Here is a 21,821-nt window from a genome sequence, read left to right on the forward strand (position 1 = left end):
GTGTGAAATTGCGATATGAATTGTAAGTGTATGAGGCATTGGCACTCAGAGACGTATTTGAGTATTTGGCGCCTCTAAGCTACTAATATGTTTGCGCCGTCACCCCACCCCATGGGCGTCTGAAGATTTTTTTTCAGAGGGGGGCAAGACATGTTGGCACTTAATATTAAAGCATATGCATGGTCAGGCATATGTAGGCATGGCGAGAGCTAGTGAACATTTGGGGAGGGGGCTGACTGGTTGAAATTTTGTACGGAGGTTCGGGACACGCTCAACCGGGGAAATTGAAAAATATATGGTATTTGTATTGAAATAAAACTGAACTCTGGTTTGACGTCTTTGGTGGCGCATTTACGTCATTTCTATGGGGACTCGATATCCGGGCATCTTTCCACGTAAAGTTTTTAAAACTGTATATTTTAAAATGCAATTTCCTGCTTTCTACAAGTAAAATTCATCATGGCACATTTTGGTAAATGCCAATATTTTAAATATATAAATCTAGCATATACTTCAACTGACGAATATAAGTAAAACAATTTTTATTTCAGATCTAAATCCAGGAGGGTGCAAGTGCCTCCCTTGCCACCCGCTTCGGGCGCCCATAATGATATTGGTCGGTGTGGGGGGGGGGGGGGGGGGGGGGGGGGGGAGGGAGGTCGCATGTGTGCAGTGGCCCCCAATCACACTTTTTTGTTATCCCCATCACGTTTTATATGTATATATATTTTTATCATATAATATCTTACATTTTCAGTGCAATCAAAGTATGTGATATTTTTCAGATCACATACTTTAAGAATTTGATAACTTTGCAAATTAGATGTAAATTAGTGGAGGTCTCGGCACTAGGTTTATTGACATTTAAGCAAACGTACTTGGGTGACACTCCATGATTGACGTATGCATTCATAGTCATCGAATAAAAACATTTCAATGGCAATTTGACACTGAAAGCTGTCCAGCATTCAGAAAACAAAAAACGTTAGGCATAACTTTATTTTGATGTAAGGACATCCAAACTGACGACATTCGAGTTTGACGTCATTTCTATTAAAAAAAAAACACCGCGCCACATATTCTTACGTCATTTGAATATCTAGTAATGACGGACTGGAATTAAAGTTGCGTGTACACACTATATTCCAGTACCAAATGGTTGGATCCAATTAAATAATTTCTTATAAATGTTTATTTTTGCGCAGACGCAGTTGTAATTACAGACGTCATTAATATTCATGAGTTCATCTTGTTCACGATAAAGATGGCGTTCGTAAATTCTGACACTACGCTAGATTCTGCTGTTTCGTCGTCTTGTGGAAGTTGTACAAACAGATCTAACACTTCATCATATAGAGTATATATTTATTTTAGAAAACCTACACTTTAAATTTAATTTGTTTAATATTTATAATTCATATTGCACCGACAATGCAATTCAAATTTGTCCACTTTTAGGTTATTTTTGGTTATTTTGCAGTTATTTAGCGTGAATGGTTTACGACTGCAGGCAATTAGGAAACATTCAAAACTATTTAGCGCGCCTTTGTCACGCACTCTTGCTTTTACACGTTAGTTCTATAGTTCTGTAATATATTTACATGTAGTAACGCGACGTGAATTTGAACGCTACAGTTAGTTGCCAAAAGAATCGGGCAAAAACGTAGTTCGATCTTCCTAAATTGTTATAACAGTTGTTTGTCTGAAATCAAATCCTTTTGTACATACACCCCCATCAAACTTAGTGCTAGAGGAAACACATAATGGTTGTCCAGTTTAATTTTACCAGGTTAAGTGTAGTTGGCGACTGAACAAACAAAAAATCTTGGTTAGGGGCTTAACTTTCCTATGTATTTATTAAAATGTAGTCTATCATTGTGTAACTATTTCTGAGTGCCCATTATTGATCTATTGACATCAGCTGTTAAACAGTGGAAACACCATGTGAATTGTTTGATAAGCATTTGAAGATGTTAAAACATAGCAACTAGCACTAGCTGATTTAATTAAAATGCTTTGTATTTGGCTCAACATTAAATTTTTGTGTCTAGGTTTGTTTCTCACAAACTTAAGTTCTAGAGCAATGAAACTTGATTTATAATTGCATTTATTAGGGTTTTCGCGCATCCTGGAAAGTACTTAAAAATATATTCCTCCTGGAAAGTGCTTAAAACTGGAAAAATCAGTCAACCTGGAAATTCCTGGAATTTAAAAAATTTGTTTCTACAAATAATTTTTTTATTTTCAGATTCAAATCAGGGCACAAAGCAATGCTTTATTAGAGGCACTGATTTTCCGTTTCAGATTTTTCCCTTTTCCGTTTCATAATGTTACAAATTCCGGTTTTTTTCCGTTTCAGTGTTAAACAAATTCTGTTTTTGTTTCACTCACACACACACACACACAACAATTAATTGCTGGTATAAAATAAATAAATATGCAATGAGGCAAAACATGTCAGTAGTTTGTATTTATTTTTGGTTTAAATTTAAACACGAATACGCCACGACACAGACTTCGGACATTTTCGGTTTTCTTTACGATATGATGGGGAAAATAATTACAAACGATCACACTATAAACCACTTCCCGTGTATAATTTATTTTGAACAAAGCCTGGCATACAATATGCAATTATCGTACCGTCACACGTTTTCGATCGACACGCGTTTTTGATCGCTCATTTGTAATTGCAATAGTGCGAGAATGCGCGAGCATTGACGTCACCACAAGAACGAAAACTAACACGGGAGTCACTTTTTGTTCCGAGAGAAAAATGCTGCGTGTCAAGTTTCCAATGGTAAGTTTTAACTCAAATATCTACAACCATAGTATATTTTATCAGTTTTCACTAATGTACATATTTGGTATGAAGAAAATGCTTTACGGAGCAATATCTAGTTGTCAAAAAATGTTGTAAACTTGTCGGCTGCTACACTGACGTCACATCTGTCAAAAGTCACGTGATATACCACGTGATACTCATGCAACCATAAAAATATATGGAAGACAATTTGGTTGATTGATTGATTGATTGATTGAATGTTTGTTTAACGACACCCCAGCACAAAAATACATATCGGCTATTGGGTGTCACAAATGGTAAGTATATGAACATATTTATATAGACTCATGTAAAACCACAGTGTAAGGAGCTGTGGGGGGAAAGTATAATACAATATATAAAATCAAGTTAAGTATATCTTAAATTTTTGTATAGAAGTCAAAGTGTTTTAAAAACTTTACAATTAACATTGGATGGAATTTAAACGATTCCAAAACATTTCTGTTGCCAAATATATCATTTCTTGTCGGCTTGAGATGATCACACTCCACCAAAATGTGCCGCACAGTCAGTGTACACTGACAGTGTTCACACTGAGGAGGAGGGTCCTTCTTTAAAATAAATGAATGCGTCAAATATGTATGGCCGATGCGGGCACGGCATAAGACTACTTCATCCTTCCTGCATCGCCTGTAGGATGACTGCCACTCTCCTAGGACTGCCTTGACAGAATGAAGCTTATTCGCAACCGCATCGTCCCAATCATCTTGCCAAGTCGAAAAGATATATTGGTTAATATGAAATTTAAAATCACTGTAGGGGACACCAACATGGACACGGGGCAAGTTCAAAGCAGACTTGGCAGCAACATCTGCCTTTTCGTTACCCCTAATGCCAACATGGCTGGGTACCCAACACAGTATAACATCTTTATTGGCAATTGATAAAAAGACACACTTTCGTATCACCATCCCAACTAAGGGGTGCTCCAATTTCATGTACTGTAGAGCTTGAAGACACGAAAGTGAGTCTGTAAAAATAATATACTTGGATGCATATGAATCCTTAATCTGTTCCAGGGCTTTAATGATTGCCCAAATTTCAGCAGTAAAGATTGATGCTGAATCGGGCAATCTCATGGAAATTATTGTGTCTAATGGAAACACTGTAGCACAAGCCACCGAATTCCCATCCCGTGATCCGTCTGTGTAAACAGGAATGTAATCACAGTACCTTTCTTGGATTTCCATGAAATGTTGTTTATAAATAACTGCATCTGTGCGATCTTTTTTTAGATGCACAAGATCGAATACAATTTTTGGTGGTTTGATACACCAAGGTGGCAAAATAAAATATGAAGGCGTTTCCAAAATGTCTGTTAAATCAATGTTGGAAACTGATAAAAACTGCTTAATGCGAAGACCAAATGTTCGAATCGCATTCGGTTTCGCATCAAATAACTTCATATATTTATTATCAAACACCGCATTGTGTGCAGGATGTTTTGGCATTGATTTAATCTTTGTAGCATACTGCAGAGAAAGCTTTGCACGTCTAGCACCCAAACTAGGTTCGTGTGCATCGACGTACAAGCTCTCCACAGGAGATGTTTTGAAAGCACCAAGACAAAGCCTAAGTCCCTGGTTGTGTATAGGATCTAGCATTTGCAAGTAAGACTTACGTGCTGACCCATACACAATGCACCCATAATCAAGTTTAGACCGAACTAAAGATCTATAAAGTCGGAGCATAACCTTTCGATCTGCTCCCCATTCAGTCTTACCAATAACCTTTAAGATATTGAGGGCCTTTAAGCCCTTCTTTTTTACATACTGTAAATGAGGAACAAAAGATAGCCTCCTGTCAAAAATAACCCCCAGAAATTTGGTCTCCTCCACAACTGGAACCGGAGTTTTGTCCAGAAACAGCTGTGGATCTAAATGGTGACCTCTTTTCTGGCAGATATGCATACAGACTGTTTTTGACTTTGAGAATCGAAATCCATTGTCAGTTGCCCATTGTTGAAGTTTATTCAAACAAAGCTGCAACTGACGTTCAATGATACTCATACTGGACGACCTGTAGCAAATCTGAAAATCGTCGACATATAACGAGCTATCAACGCCAGGTTTTAAACACTGGATGATGCTGTTAATTTTCACGGAAAATAAAGTTACTGACAGGATGCTACCTTGAGGCACACCCATCTCTTGGGAGTGAGAATCGGATAACGTAGATCCCACTCGTACCTTGAAAGACCTATTCTGTAAGAAATTTGAGATAAAGCCAGGCATACGGCCTCTTAGGCCCATGCCATGGAGGTCTTTCAAAATCCCATACTTCCACGTGGTATCATAAGCTTTCTCGAGGTCAAAAAAGACCGATACTAAATGCTGGTTATGGATAAAAGCATCCCTACAAAACGTTTCAAATCTAACAAGATGATCGACCGTGCTACGTCTAGGCCTGAACCCACATTGCACGTTAGTAAGCAATTTGTGGGACTCGAGATACCAGACAAGTCTACGGTTGATCATTCTTTCCATGGTTTTACAAATGCAACTTGTCAAAGCAATAGGCCGATAACTGGTTGGATTTGTTGGATCCTTACCAGGCTTAGGAATAGGAATGACAATGGCTTTTCTCCAATCAGAAGGAAAGTCACCCGAAATCCAGATTTTGTTAAAGATATTTAATAGAACCATTAAGGATGATTCAGGTAAGTGTTTTAAGAGTTGATAATGTATTTCATCTGGTCCTACCGAAGTATCATGGGCTCTACGTAGAGCGTCCTGCAACTCCTCCAAAGAGAAGTGCCTGTTGTATACTTCAACATTTTCAGATGAAAAGTTAATAGGTTGCTTTTCAGCTCTATTTCTGACAGACGTAAAAGCATCTGTACTAAAAGAAGAAGAGGTGGAGTATGGCACTGAACAAATCCTAGCTGCTTTTTTAATCGGCATTCCCTGAGTTTTAACCGCCTCATATGCATTTTCTAAAGACTGGTGATTGTATTGTCTGTAATTTACATTTGGTCGGTTGATCACGGCCTTTAAAAAAAAAAAAAAAATCAAACTCCTAAAACAACGGTACATAATTTTTAAAGGAATATCATTTTTATTTTTTTTATTAAATATAAAATTTATTTATAATTATATAAAATACATACATAATTTATTGAATATCAATTCTAAATTTGCCCATAACTGTGGCAAATTTTAGCTTATGAGAAAAACCCTTAATTAAAATATGTCCAAAACAAGGTAACGTCAAAAACAACATAAGATTTTCCCCAAATTGTCTTAAATAACATTTTTCAAAGTATGTTCGAGCAGCATCTTCTGACAAGCCTGTCTTAATTCTTTATGATGGTCACACGTCACACATAAATGTTTCCCTGATCCAGTGGGCACGAGAGAGGCACATACTATTTTTGTATTACCTGCTCACACATCGCATGTTCTTCAACCAATGGATGTGGGATGTTTCGGCCCGTTCGAACGCATTTACAATGGCATGAGACATACCTACATACGCGAACATGCAACATCGGGTATTGACAGACATTCCCTTTGTGAGACTGTCTGCAAAGCTTACTGTGCAGCACTCACACCCGCCAACCTGCAGTCATCGTTCAGAAAGACCGGGATTTATCCATTTGATAGAAACGTTATACAGCCTTCAACATTCCTGCCTTCAGCTGTTTTAAGCAACAGCATGGAGTCAGAAAATGAATCACAAACCAGGGCAACTGTCAACTGTGAAGACAATTCATCAAAATGCAAGACGTGTTTCACAACTGCAGAAGAAGTGATCACAAGAAAACCAAAACCTACTAAGAAGAGGAAAGTACTCAGTGCTGTGGTCAGTGGTAAAGCCATCACGGAAGATTTGGTTTTGGAAGATATCAGGGAACATCAAAAGAACAAACAAAACAAGGAAGGATTGCAGAAAAGAAAATGTACAAAATCAAAGAAAACTGAAGATTCACCAAAACCAAGTACGTCAGGAATTTTTCTCCCACCCAGTGCTAACACAAAACAGCAGCTTTGCTTCTCAAATTTTAATCTGGAGACGAATGCTATAACCTGAGAAGCAGTTGTAGAAATCAGTGTCAAAATTAAAGTCCTTATTAAAATTATAGTGTAACCTTTTTCAGCCGTCACTTAAGACTAACTTACATACATGTAGATAAAACATTTATATTATTAATCCTGAAAATGGAAGAATTGTGGATATTTCTAGAATACTCTCAAAATTAAGATGGAAGGCAAAAACAGCTTGTCAGACTGATTACAGTATCAGAAAGCATACTGTGCATTTTGAGCAGCATTTGCTTCCTGCCTCCAGTCAATTTCGAGCTTTGGTTTAGATTTACTATAAAGTGAAATAAGCGGTATCACATCACAAAGTAATGTGGTTTGCTAGTCCGATGCTTTTTTAATTGCAAACATTCGCAATAATATTTTCTTTATTATTTTTTATTTTTCTTTTATTTAAAATAAAGAAATGAGATATGTGTGGCATTCAATTTAATCCTTTGGTGTAGATTTTACAAAGAGGCACACCCAGGTGTCTAGTGTTGAAATTGTTTTCAGATGTGAAAAGTAAATGGGTTTCTATTGAGTTTTGTATGGACTCAGTCAAAGCAAAAATGGATGCACATTAAGGACCCAAAACATAGGTCCAAACAGGCATTGCCTTAATTAACACTACCAGTTTTCAATTTGCTATATTCGTGGGGATGTTTCACTTGGTAATGATTATTTGTATTGATTTAACAGGCCTTAATATAATACGGAAGTCGGTTGGTGGCAGTTAGCACACACATAACATTGTCCATCTTCAAGTCTTCAATGCCACTGACATTGAACAACACCAAAAGAAGATCAAGGAAAGACTTGAGGAAAAAAGAAAAGCACAAAACATTGGTAACTATTAAATGTATTTACATGTATATATTTAGTTATGCATAATAAGTGTAGTCAAACCTGTTTGAGAGGCCACCTCTATTAAATGTCACTTCAATTCATTTATGTTTTTTATGTGTTCCCATTTTATTAGTGTCACATTAGGTTCCAGTTTATGTAATGTATTTTCAGAAAATAATGAAAAAATTATCATTTGAGTAGTATACTTTAACCAGTATTTAATGCCAATAGTTTGGTAGGGTGCGAACTTGTTCTGAATATGGACATTAAACTTCTTTAATTTGACTTGACTTGTAGACTGCAAAAACTAGTTCTCGTTACTGTGTAATTGATACCACAGAAATAACAAATAAACTTTGTTATTTCAACCTCTCTTTATCTTGAGTGGTTTCTTTTGGCGTCTTCGGCATTGAGATAATGACATTTGATTGTGTATGGTCAGTGTTGAGTAGAACTTTCTTTAGCTTCTTTGAGTAGTGTAACAACATTATGGAGTGTTTTATTCTATTTCAGGTTTTTAGTGCTGATTTTTAAACAATTACAGTTTGAAATGAAAGCTATTGTAAATATTCCACCAATTAGTATTGTAATTAATTGAACAAATAATTGCAAAATATTTACAATTACCAGCAGTAATTACTGTACCAATGATGGAATTTTAATTTACAGTAAATATCCAAGTGCTGCTAAAATGCAATAAATTAATTGTTCATGTACCTTTTTTGCCAGCTTCATTGAAAAGGTAAGCAGTATTATACTTTGGCTTGTGGTGTGTGCGTATTCTTCATTTCAAAAAGATAGTCTTTTTTGGGTGTCATGCTTCACTGAAAAAAGAATCTACTCTTATATATATATATATACTAGTATATATATATATTTTAAAATGTTTTAAAATTATGTGTCTCTGTGCATTTAAAAAAAATACATGACTGCACATTGTATATACATGTATTCTTTCCATTTAGTAGCTTTTCTTACCTTTCTTTTATTGTCTCGATCGTATGTGGTAGAGGTGTGTACTATACTAATTAATATTTCTTCCTTATTGCTGAAATAACAACTTTTCTTTTTCATCTGCTATTTATTATAAAGTAGAATGTTGGTTTACTTTTTTTGTGTGTGATTAAATCTGATCTGAATTGTCATAATCTTCTTTAGAAATAAAGTACTTAGTTATCATAAAGATTTGATCAATATATTAATAATCATTTATTATTTCTTCATGGAGAACATAATATGGATATGAAAGTTGCGTGGTACATAATGCAGTGACTCTGTTTATGATGCTGGGGAATGGATGGAGAGTTGATGAAGCTTTTTTGTTTATTTCTTTAATATGTTGGATTGGACTGTGCTCAAAAATCTATGAAAATAAGTGAGTTCAGATACTCTCAGACCACACATTTGTGTCAAATATGATGGTTGCTTGCCAAACAAGCTACAAGATTAGCAAGCAGACTACAGTGTTATTAGATTTCATAAAAGTTAAACCTCAGAAAGAATTTGGCCAGAGATTTCACAGCATTATGGTGGAAAACAAGACTGGTGTTTTGAAGTCTCATATGAACTTAACTCTTTTCATTCTGCAACCCACATGTGAATGTGACCTCCAATATCTGAGAATTTCTGGAATTTCTGGAAATGCATGTGGGAATTCGCTGTTTACTATAAATTGCCATAAAATATTTATTTATCAAGTTATATATATAAATGAAAATACCATTTTGTTTGGAATTGAATGCCCTTTATAACTGTGTACTTTATTATAAATTTTATGCAATATTTATATTTTATTATATATATTATATACCATAATATGGTAGTAAAAAAAATTAAAATTGTGTTGATGTCAAAATATCTGAATGAAAACATGCTAAAAGAGGTGATTTGTCAGTGTATTAATTATAGGCAATTCAATTATCTACATTATGATGTAAAAATATCTAAGATACACCAATAAATAATGGAGTTATAATAAATTCAAGTCGACGTGTCAAAAGTGCCTATACTGCAAGCAAACGATTCACATCACATCATTATGATCCAAAATAATAAAACTTCACTGAATTCATTCATGGTAAGACAAATAATTTATTATACACTTACTGATCAAAACATGTATCCAGGTTGATTTTCCAAGAGCACATACACACTATTTACACTGCAATAATCCATGGAATTGTCAAAAAAAAGAAGAAAGAAAAAAAGTTCAGGCGAGTATTCACATGAAAATATATACAGGTTTGTCACTTGATATGTACACAAATGTTTTGACAGCAGTTCAGGCACTGTAACATCTCATAATGTGCTTGGACTGGCATTCAACATGCACAGGAATCTGACATTGCACACATCCAAAATTTGTAGCTCCTGGCCTCTGCCCCTTTCCTGATGCCGCTAATGAACACTCTCGACACACTTTTCTTTTTGTGAAAATTTTTTCAACCTTGTGTTCTAGCACTGGCCTTTCAATGTTACACACTTTGACAGCCTTTTTTGCCCTGCTGTTACCAATAAGTTCCTCAGATAAGTCTTCGATAAAATCCTGGAAGTTGGGCCAGCGATTCATCGATGGTATCGGATGTTCATCCTTGGCACATATGTATGCATTATGTGCACATGACATGGCCAGGCTGAAAAATATACGCCTCCACCACTTGTGAGATCGATGATTTATCATGTAGTAGTGAATCATCTGGTCCATGCGATCTACACCTCCCATATTCATCTGGTAGTCACTGATGAGTGATGGCGTTGTGACGTTCACTTTTTGGCGGACGTTGTTTCTTCTGGATACGATTCCAGTATCATCCGGAGAATGAAAATTTGAAAGGAAGAGAACAGGTTTGGTATCTTGCCAAATGCAGTATGTCAGTTCATCTTTCTGAGCTAACTTGAATTCATGCTTTTGAAGCTTTGTATTCTTCGGCAAAAGTCTGTTTGGTAGTCCTTTTCGGTTTGCCCTGACTGTTCCGCAAGCATGGATTCCATGTACATGCAAATCGTGAAACAGTTCAATTCCTGTATAGTAGTTGTCCATGTAAATACAAGCGTTAGTTCCAAACAATGGCGTGCACAAATCCATGACAACACGGTGTGACAGACCTTTCTCCTGGACTCCGTTATCTTTTCCGGTATAAATTTGGAAGTTGTACAAATAACCAGTGTCTGCTTCGCACACCGACCAAATTTTCACTCCCCATTTGATGGGTTTTGCAGGCATGTACTGTCGAAATCCCAATCTGCCTTTGAATTTGACCATACTCTCGTCCAAAGAAAACTGTCCGTATGGCATGTAAACAGACTGGAATTTTTCATTCAGATAGTTTACAAACCATCTGATCTTGAAAAGTTTGTCGGCATTTCTATCTCCTTGGGGTCCCAATTCTTCATTATTCTGTAGATGCAGATAACGCCACAACAAGTTAAAAGTATCCCTTGGCATGATGTGGTTGTAATTTGTTTTGAACAAAAACTTTCCAACACGCCAATAGTCATTTCTGGCAGGCAACCTCAGTATTCCCATCCCAAAACACAATCCAATGAATGATTTCATTTCCGGAATGTCTGTTGGTCTATAATGAGGGGCGTAGGTTGGTGGGGGATTTTTGTCTCGTTCTTGTTCGGCATAAATGTTTGTCTCGGTCACAATGTGTTGCCACATGTTCAAGTCCCAAAAAAGTTCAAAATAATCCAGTGCACCGGCTTCTTCTGGATGGACACAAAGCAGACCCGCCCTCTTTCTGAATAGGTTTGCTTTTGCCCTCTGAGAAAATTCCTCGTAAATCCATTCCTCGTGGAAACCATCAAAATCGCAGTTTTCTTCATCGCCGTCGGTATCAGATTCAAACATCTCGTGTATCCACTCTTCATTTGCGTCTATTACAGTAAAACTATCGCCTACATAATCGTTTTCTGCTTCAATGTCACTCCCGTCACTAGATGCATCCGCCATGACAGTTTTTGAAACAAAAAAATCGCGAAAAAATTCGATAAAAACTACGATATCTACCAACAAAACAATACTTTTCTCAGTTTAAAAATGGCGGTAAGCCGGAAGGAAGTGTGCTCTATTACCTACCGCGTGGAATTGTGGGATAACTTCCGTGGATATAAATAGATAAGGGACATCCCAAGGAATTCCCAAACTACACATGTATGCGTATCCCGAATGAAAAGTAGTATTACGCATGAGTGCGTATGCCGAATGAAAAGAGTTTTAATGGCCTTGGTCCAACAGCAAGAATCCACTATGACAGAGACGAACAGCCAGCTTATTGGAACTGTACTCCACGTCATTAGGAAGGATTCCCACAAATGCAAACTACCAAGCTCTGGAAGGTATATCTTGTATACTTTTGAATTTAGTTCAGACCAGAAGTTCATCATGAGACAATTTGTCCTCATTTATCTCACATTTATTAACATAACATAATGGTTATCAATGTATTCAACAGCAACATTTGGTTAGCAGTAGTGTCTAGAGCGAAATGTAGCTCATTGTAAGAGCATCTGCTTACAATGCATGAGATCAACAAATTCATCCCATATGAAGAACATATTGACATAATTGTCTTTCAACTTTTGACATGCAATACCAGCTGATTCATAATATTCTTCATTGAACCCCCCCCCTCTCTCTCTCTCTCTCTCTCTCTCTCTCTCTCTCTCTCTCTGTCTCTGTCTCTGTCTCTCTCTGTCTCTGTTTGTGTGTGTGTTTATGTAATTTAAAGTCACATTCCCTAGTTTTTAAACAATGCAACCTGTTTTTCACTACTAAAGCCGTTTTTGGTAACTGAACTCAGACACTAACTTACTTTATTGTTTAGAATATCCATTTGCAAACATCTGAAGTGTTTCTACTTATCCTGGTGTTTGCAATAACAAAATCCATTTTTCAATATTTTAAAAAGGTACGTACCTCTGAGAAGTAACAGTTATGAAAACTGTAGTTTTATTTATAGAGGGTATCTCCTCATAGCAGCGTCACAGAAGCTTGATTCACTCTTATTCTTTCTTACAAAATCATTATTCAGATGTATTACATAATTATACTAAGTGTCCGCTTAAATGGATAAAAACTAGGGATTGTGACTTTAAGAAAGACGAATGGTATATTCAGAGTTTCATGATGATTCAGAGAACTTTTACACCTCTATTCTAATCACATAAAGACTTTTTCTTGAAACATCAGTAAATTGAACACCCTTCGAAACCAAACATTTTTACTCTGTTAAATGGGTTTTCAGTTTAGATTTTTATTGTATTCATTATCAAGCTGAATGTATAAATGTGTGTCATTTGTTTATTTTACTGAATAATGGTTATTTTATTGTACATATATTGATTACATATCCATTCAATCATTTTATTGTCATAATTAACACAATACTGACCCGTGGAATAAAAAATAATAATGTTTTATTCAACATGTCAGATAAAAGCTTAAACTGTTATGTCACATTTTCATTAGTTCATATGGTTTGATTAAAAAATTACATCATTTGTTATTTGAAAGTAAGCAGGTTGTTGTAACACAGAATATTAAATCAGTTTTCCAGTATATCATTGTGAAAGTTGCAATAAAATTAAAATTATGTTGTAACAAGAATGAAATATTTCACTGAATTTTTTGTTTAGGTTTATGATTGCATCTGGAATTTTTGATGATAAAGTTTCTGAATGGGAAGGAAGCTTGCAACTGTTCAGGAATGAAGGCACCTCAGTAAAAGAACCAACACTTCAAAGTCTGCTGGATCTAACAAGTGATAGTTTAACATGGGATAAGCAGTGCACAGTCCTTTCAGCTCTACCAAATTTTCATCACTGGATTGAAACTCATGTGGGTTACAGTCGCATGCTTTCACTGGGTGTACAAAAATACAAGCCAGCATCTGCAAGAAATCTTATTCTCTATTACTACCGAGAAGTGAAATCAGAAGCCATGCTTGCAGTCATGAGGAAATTGTACTTTCCAGATACACCTGTAGAGGTATCATCAACTGCATGCCAGGATTCTGGTACTTCAGATATTGGCCACACTCCAGCAAAGAGAAGGAGGCTCAACACAACCAGTGCCAGAAGATCACTGACAGCTGATGATATTTTGAGAAACCTGAGTGTCATTGACCCAAAGTATAACACAACAAACCGGATATCCAACATATGAGCCTATGAAACTTTTGAAACGGCATTGATAGAAGTTGGTGTTTTGGCTTGGAGAATTCATCAGGCTGATTTAGATGTCTTAGTCATGAATGACGTCAGCATGACTAATGGCCAATTTTCCAGTCAAAAGTTTGCTCACATGTCCAGGAGTAAGCATGGCGACTTATTTGAATATCAGTGCACATGTGATTTATATGGAACACTGCTACAAATTGCAGCAGTTGATATTCCATATGAGGATGTCGAGAATGCCTATCACTTGGATATCCGCTGCTGCCATATCAGGTTCTTTCTGGAGAATATTGAAGATGTATCAAGTACTTTATTTGATGATAACTTTTCATTTCATGAACCAACCAAACTTCAGGCCAAGTTACTTGAAGCAGTTAGAAGTGAAAACTTAAAAGATGCTGTCTGCATATCTTTGTTGGATAACAATAGGAAATTCTCTGTCATCTCTGATGATCACACATCTTGCAGCTTTGTCCACTATACTGATGGGAAATTTGTTTGTCAATCTGGAGCTTGTGATGCTGGATACGGAAGTGCCAGACGACAAGATCGATATCTTCATAAAGATGATAACTTGTGTTGCCATCTCAAAATACTCAGAGAAAACTCTCATCTTTGGCTGTCATCTGAGGCTGAAGAGGTCAACATGTTTGAAGATGAAGAGGATGACAATGACTTGGAGAATGAGGAAATTGCACCAGAAGTGCCTGCTTCAGATCCATATATAGAGGACCTGATACCAAATCCAGTGGCATGTGACCAGACATCTGCTGAACATAAGGTTTGTATAGAACAACTGACAGGTTATTATCATTTGTAAATTCGACATGTATTACCAACAGGATTAAAGGACATGATCTTGAATTTGAAAGTGAAGCCAATACCAATGCGAAAAAGAAAAGAATAATAACATAGATGAATAATTAATTTATGTTTTTTTATTCATTCTATACCCTTAAAACACATAACAAAAGACAAATCTTTTTTAAAATAAGCATGTTAGTGCTCACCTTTAGGCATATGTGGAGTCAGTGGCGTGCAGTAGTAGTTGTGTTTTTTTGACAAGAAGTAGTGTGCGTATAATATTTGTAATAAAAAGAGTTCATGCTGTTTTGGACCATGAAGTGTCCACGTAGAGTGCTTAATATTTTCATGCTCAGGTATAAAATGTGTGTATATAATTTACTCTTGTAGGTAATCTGGAACAATTTTTTTTTTTAAATATACATATATCTCTTTAATCAACAGAAACATTTCTTTGATGAGGAATCTGGTTTGTGGCAGTTTGAGTCTCTGAGCAACCACCAACCACTGGAAGAAGGTGATCCTGTACTACAAGCAGCCATGAGACATCGACTTTCTTTGCTTGATGGCTTGAATGGTGCGCAGAGAGATTTTGAGGGCAATCTGTGGAGAGACCGATCGGGGCCATTTTCCTTGTATCCTCCTGCTATCTATGGACCATGTCTTTGTGGGGTTTGTGTAGTTTCTTTGTTGACTCTGTTATTACTCCTAAAAGTAGAAAGATAATACATCAGGGGTGCAGAAAGTACTCGCCCGTTAGCCAAATGCGAGTGAAAATTCTGAGGGATGAGTTAAAAAATGTATCTGCCAGTCCGATGTGCAATCTGTTTTTGTTTTTGTTTTCTTTCTGACTGATTGTGTAAGTAATATAGTTATGTTTTGGCAAATCCTGAACTCGGCATCAGCCATGCCACAGTTTCAAACTGTCTTCAACTGCTTACGAAATATGGAGTCAAATTAATATGTATGTAATAACCGAATTGTTACGGATCAATATAGTTTCGATAATCAAGACATTGTTTATTGGTGATCTATTTTTACTTTTAAGTTTGGTTCTTTTTATTTGTAAGTTTTTGCACTGTTATCAGTATTAAATATATAATAGAAATGAATGTCAAAATGTTCTGGCTTTTGTGGATGATCGTATGAAGTGAAGTGTAAACATCATAGTGTCCTACAGGTTGGTGGAGGAGTATAAATTCTGGTGGGCTAGTAGATTCTAACTGTTACTGGTCCAGATGGCTAGTGAAATATTTTCCATTTCTGCACCCCTGTACATGTATGTAGAATAAGATTCTGTACACAGATATATTCTGAGATGTATGGTTTTCACGTAAGAAATAGGAACGTATGTTGCTATGTATACATATTCTTTACAGGACTGTAATGCTGCAAATTTATTCAACCAAAATTTGTCACTTATATTAGAAATCAAATAGCACTATATGTATTCTACATTGCTATTTCATACCTACTAAAGAAATACAAACTAAATCTCCTTCACAGTTTGAATGTGGTTTAATAAACGTAGCAGTTCTTTTTTAAAATGTATCCACCAAAGTTACAGTATGTTTAGTTTGGTTATGGTTTTCTTTTAGTCAGTTTTCCAAACATTTTAGCATTCTTCAGGAAGATGTTTGAAATTAGGATAATTTTAAATATACAGAATACGGTTAGCAGTAATTAGTTTTGGTATCCAGATTTTCTTTTAAAACACTAAAATTGCTGCCTACATGGTGAGCCCTTGTTATTTTTATATTACACATTTTATTTTGAATAATTTTGTTTCAGGCTGGTTATTACAATGCATATACAATGCCTGTGGGTATTCTGTCTGATGTCAAATACCAGACCATTGTTTATACAACAAATGGTCCTTGTCGGTTCGAGGTATGTACATTAACAATCATGATAGATACCAAATTAGTTTAGATGTGTTTCTCTTTGTGTTAAATCTTTTTGTACCATGTAGGCTACAACAAAATATATTTTCTAATAAAAATAATGTAAGGTATGGAAGTTAGTGAAAAATTAAGAGAAGAGTTGTATTTCTCTCTGTACAGTTTATAATTTATTTTGTTCAAGTATAGCAGGCCCATAATGAACATATCATATCCAGATGTATGTGACACTAGTTTAGACAGAACTTCTGAATACAGTTTTTTGTTTGTTTGTTTGTTGTTTTAATTTGAGAGCAAGCAGTCATTCAGATTAAAAATGATTCTAACAGAGTGCACTGTATGTTACATAGTCCAATCATTTGAAATTTCTTTTCAGGTAAAATTTCGTGAATGTTTGCAGAGAAACCATGATTGCCTCATGCCATATGATGGATCAAGTCACTGCCTGCACTTCCTCAGTAGGAACACAGCTGCTGGGGATGAAATTGGTTGGGATTTTGTGGATAGAGTGTTAAACACTAACATAACTTTTTCAGCCTATTGTACACTGATGACTAATCAGTATCAGCGCCTGTATTCTTTATCTGCTAAATTTATGTCTCCACAAACGTTTATTGCTTGGTGCTTCTCATGGGCTTCTAATTTCAAAGTAGATTTCAGGGTGGTCTGTGATATCTGCAAATATGAACCTAAATACCTTGCTTGTGATGGAACAAAAATAGGAATTAATTTCCGACATGCTTCAGTTACCCCTATTGAGATTCCTTCCACAGATGTTAAGGTTGATCCCTGTCATAGGAGAAATGAGAGAGCTTTTATTCATTATAAGCAAGGAGATTTAGACATTGCTGCAAACATTAAATGCAGGGAACATTTGCTTTATTTGTCCAAATATCACAGGGGTTTACTAAAGGATGATCAGAAGCTGCCATGGAATGACCAAACGGATAGAACAAACCTACTTGTTGAGACTGTGGATAGGGATTGCAGGGAGATTGTAAAGCGATTTTCTCTAGGAGAATATTCAAACTTGCTTCAGTTCAAATTGGCCATTGTCTTTGCAGTCTTATCCAGCAATTCCTCTCTCACCAGCCTCATTCCTTATCGTTATCTCACTCTGACAGCATTTATTATAACATCTCTGAGAAATGCTGTCGATTCAGATTGTGATTTTGTTAATGATCTTGGACAATTTTCTCCAGAACTTCGAGATATTGTACATTTTGCTTTAGATAATAGAGAATCACTTCTCGAAGTTCTGGATTTTATTGAATATTTGGTTTTAAGAGTAAAAGACATTCATGGAAAAAATAAGGCACCAGATTTTGCTGTTCCTCAACCTGGAACTTGCAATCCAGAAAAATATGGCAGGGCATATTATTTTAATCCAACAGGTGAGCAACTCGGGCACCTTCCCAAATACAGTATGAATGAACATGCTACCTCAAAAAACTATGATGATCAGCCTGCTAGAGAGGAAGAAAAGTGTAACAAACTTTTTCCTCAGGTCTCGAGGAAGGGCACAACATACTTATTTTTATGGTTTGATCCCAAGCATTATGGACATTGCTATGGATATCACATGATTCCAGGATCTGAAGGCAGGAAAGATCCTTTTACATCTGCATATTTGTATTTGGAGAAGGCACCTGAGGAACTTTTCTATGACTTCAGTTGCCAGCTTGAGGAATATTGTTTGAACAGAGAACCTGGTTATTGGCAAAACACCAGATTTTGGCATGATGTGTTTCATGGGTTTAGCCACAAGTGTCCAGTTACATACAAGTCAAGACGCATTTTGTCACTTAGAAAAATGAACACAGAAATATGTGAACAATTCAATTCCTTTATCCAACGAATCAAATATTCTGCTAGAGCCATGTCAATGGGTAAATTTAACCACTATTTGCAGTTCATGATACACCAATGGTGCATTAAGAAAAAAGCAAGTTTCCAAAAGAGATGCAATGTTGCTGCAACCTATTTATTATAGTGTTTAAGATTTCTCATGCACTGTCAGTTTTGTTCTGTAAATAACTTCTACAATGTACTGAGTCAAATTGCATTTTGTCACTTGGGAAAAATGGACAGAAATATATATGAGCAATTCATTTTGTGTATCCATTGAATGAAATATTCTGCCATAACCTTGTTGATATGTAAATTTAACTACTTTTTGTGGCTCGTGATTCACCAATGGTTTATTAACAAAAAAGCAAGTTTCGAAAGCAGGTGCAGTGTTGTTTTAGCATACTTACCACTGAAAAATATTTTTTATATACTCTTCTGTTTTGTTCTGTAAATAACTTTTCTACAGTGTACTGATAAAAAAAGGACATTGGTTTTGTTACCTCACTGAGCAATCAGATTTTGTCTTAAACAGTCTTCATTTCTTCAACATATTGAATTTAAGCTGTTGTTGATAAGTAAATAAATTAAATTTTTACAATTTGAATTTGTAAAAAAAAAATTCCTTTTAATATTTAAAATCCCTGTAATTCTTTCTCCTAAAAGTGCAGTTGTGTCTGTATTTTGCATTACTAATCAGTGTTACAGTGTTGTTACTGGTGACTGCAGCCTTCAGGTTCTTTAGATCACTGTACTCTACACTACATATGTCATGACTTTTGTATTCAGACTGATATGTTGTTTGTATTGGTAATGTTCTCTAGATTAATGTATGCTACATTACATATGACATGACTATGTACCCAGGCTGATGCCACTTTCTGTATGGTGATACCACTTTCTGTATAATTAATGTTGTCTAGATTACTCAGTGTTACACTACATATGACATGATTTTCTAAACAGACTGATATATTGTCTGGATTTTTAATGTTCTCTAGAGTAATATATGCTTCACTACATGACATCATTTTATAACCAGAATGATACAGTGGTCTGAATTTTTTATGTTCTCTAGATTAATGTATTCTACACTAGATATGACATAATATTTTATATGCAGACTGATAAAGTCTAGATTTGTGTGTTCTCTAGATCAGTGTATGCTACACTACATATGACTTGATTTTGTGACCAGACTGATATCACTTTCTATATATTTAACATTTTCTAGATTATAGTACGCTATACTACATGATATGTGTTTGTATCCAGACTGATACTGCTGTCTGTATATTTAGTGTTCTCTCATTTAATATATGCTTCACTACGCAAGACATGAGTTTGTGTCCAGATTTATACTGCTGTTTAGATTTTTAATTTTTTCTAGACTTATGTGTGCTACACTACATATGACATGATTTTTTATCCAGACTGATATATTTTCTGTATTTTCAATGTTCTGTAAATCAATGTCTGCATATTACATGATTTTGTAATGAGACTGACACCACAGTGTCTCGACTGTCAGTGTTATCTAGATAATGTTATCAAGATTACTCTATGCTTCACTAATAATGCCACAATAATACCCGTTATAACTGCTATTACTATTAATAACATACTATTAGTACTGCTATATTTATTCTGTCTACTAATGGTAACACAAATATTTTACTATTATGTTAACACTAGTAATACAAACATCAATGATACTAACACTACTAATATTTTACTAACACTACTAATATTTTACTAACACTACTAATACTAACACTACTAATACTACTAATACTAACACTAGTAATATTTTACTAACTACTACTAATACTAACTACTAATAATATTTTATTAACTACTAATACTAACTAATAATATTTTACTTACTTACTAACACTACTAATATTTTACTACTACTATACTATTAATATTTTACTAACACTACTAATACTAACTATTAATATTTTACTAACACTACTAATACTATTAATATTTTACTAACACTACTAATACTAACTATTAATATTTTACTAACACTACTAATACTACTATTAATATTTTACTAACACTACTAATACTACTAATATTTTACTAACACTACTATTAATATTTTACTAACACTACTAATACTAACTATTAATATTTTACTAACACTACTAATATAAACATCAATGAAACTAACACTACTAATATTTTACTAATACTAATACTAACACTTAATATTTTACTAACACTAATACTAACACTTAATATTTTACTAATACTATTAATATAGACACTAATACTAAAACTATTAATGCTGCTATTACTAACACTACTAATACAAGTAATAATATTAACTCTGCTAAGACTAACATTAACACCACTAAACTTTTTCTAAGTTCTTGCACTATTATCACTACTAATAACATAATTTGACTGCTAACATAATCCTAATTATTATTATTATTAATAAAACATTAATACTGGACTAACACTGTCACTAATAATGTTATCGTTGCCTCTTGTACTACTGCTAATACCATGCTTATATCTCAAAACAATCATTGTACCTTATTTTCAGTGTAAATGATAATGTTTACTGTGTTTGTCGTTGTATAAAGACATTTGTTAATAAAATATTTCTTATACAATTTCACGTGTTCTTTTTTGTGTAACCACAAAGCACTGGGTATACTTAAAGATTACTTTGTTGTGAGTATTGGTAAGTCTGTTTTTGTACAATCCATTAACTATAGAATTTATTCAAACCAGAAAACAAAGGGTCGTTGCCTTTGAAAAGAGAGTGTTTGACTGATTATGTCATTAAACCTATTTCATGAAAACTTGTCAGTGACTTTCTGGTGAAAATCACTAAAAAGCGGACCTAAGATATATTTTAGGTGGAGCAGGGAGACCAACCAACTGGGATTGTTTTTCCAGATTTGTTTTTTCCTTATTAGGTGCGCAAATTTACTGTTCGAAGATATAATTTAATTATAAAATGCCTATCATTATAAAAGGTTTCAGACATGCCACAAATAACTGAAACTGTCCCTTCTTACTTTTATTATGGTGAAAAAGTCCCAACATTTTTTATCTAAATGGTCAAATATACGCGTTATCTTTTAGATATGTCAAGATGTGCTTGTGAACATTGCATTAAAAATGCAGAATATTTATTACGTCACTGTCCTCTGTTTAAGGTACAATCATAATCGCCATTAACATGTTAACTGTAATATTTTATTTGGTGATCTGCACTTAACAAACCAGGAAAATACAGACATTCTCAAATCCGTTCATGATTTCACTGTAAACAGCAAACGATTTGAAACACGTTTTTCTTCGTATTCTACCTCTCTTCACTTTGTTTTCTATGTAGCTGATGCG

At 34.9% G+C, this 21,821-nt stretch overlaps 2 protein-coding genes across 3 annotated transcripts; one reads left to right on the top strand and one right to left on the bottom strand.

Annotated features, from left to right (window-relative positions):
- Window positions 1-2,581: 2,581 nt before the first annotated feature.
- On the top strand, window positions 2,582-20,228 carry LOC121367236. Of its 2 annotated transcripts, XM_041491346.1 has the most exons (6): window positions 2,582-2,800; window positions 7,570-7,716; window positions 13,357-14,677; window positions 15,145-15,372; window positions 16,492-16,590; window positions 16,978-20,228. In XM_041491346.1, exons 3-6 carry the CDS (start codon window positions 13,970-13,972, stop codon window positions 18,592-18,594), a joined length of 2,652 nt encoding a protein of 883 aa, XP_041347280.1. In that variant the 5' UTR covers window positions 2,582-2,800; window positions 7,570-7,716; window positions 13,357-13,969; the 3' UTR covers window positions 18,595-20,228. The 2 variants fall into 2 exon arrangements, with proteins under 2 accessions (XP_041347280.1, XP_041347279.1); XM_041491345.1 differs by lacking the exons at window positions 2,582-2,800; window positions 7,570-7,716 and adding an exon at window positions 11,936-12,057.
- LOC121367237 (piggyBac transposable element-derived protein 4-like) lies at window positions 8,447-11,681 on the bottom strand. The gene has a single exon (XM_041491348.1). It carries the CDS (start codon window positions 11,669-11,671, stop codon window positions 9,998-10,000), a length of 1,674 nt encoding a protein of 557 aa, XP_041347282.1. The 5' UTR covers window positions 11,672-11,681; the 3' UTR covers window positions 8,447-9,997.
- Window positions 20,229-21,821: the final 1,593 nt, after the last annotated feature.

This window comes from Gigantopelta aegis, unplaced genomic scaffold, assembly GCF_016097555.1.
Source record: "Gigantopelta aegis isolate Gae_Host unplaced genomic scaffold, Gae_host_genome scaffold71, whole genome shotgun sequence".
NCBI classification, from domain to species: Eukaryota; Metazoa; Mollusca; class Gastropoda; order Neomphalida; family Peltospiridae; genus Gigantopelta; species Gigantopelta aegis.

Bases quoted from the DNA above. Each gene is read 5' to 3' on its own strand.
- LOC121367236 (XM_041491346.1), top strand. From the start codon at position 13,970: ATGAATGACGTCAGCATGACTAATGGCCAATTTTCCAGTCAAAAGTTT. The intron at 15,373-16,491 runs GTTTGTGTAGTT...ATTTTGTTTCAG, and splicing joins ATGGACCATGTCTTTGTGGG to GCTGGTTATTACAATGCATA. The intron at 16,591-16,977 runs GTATGTACATTA...ATTTCTTTTCAG, and splicing joins ATGGTCCTTGTCGGTTCGAG to GTAAAATTTCGTGAATGTTT.
- LOC121367237 (XM_041491348.1), bottom strand. From the start codon at position 11,671: ATGGCGGATGCATCTAGTGACGGGAGTGACATTGAAGCAGAAAACGAT.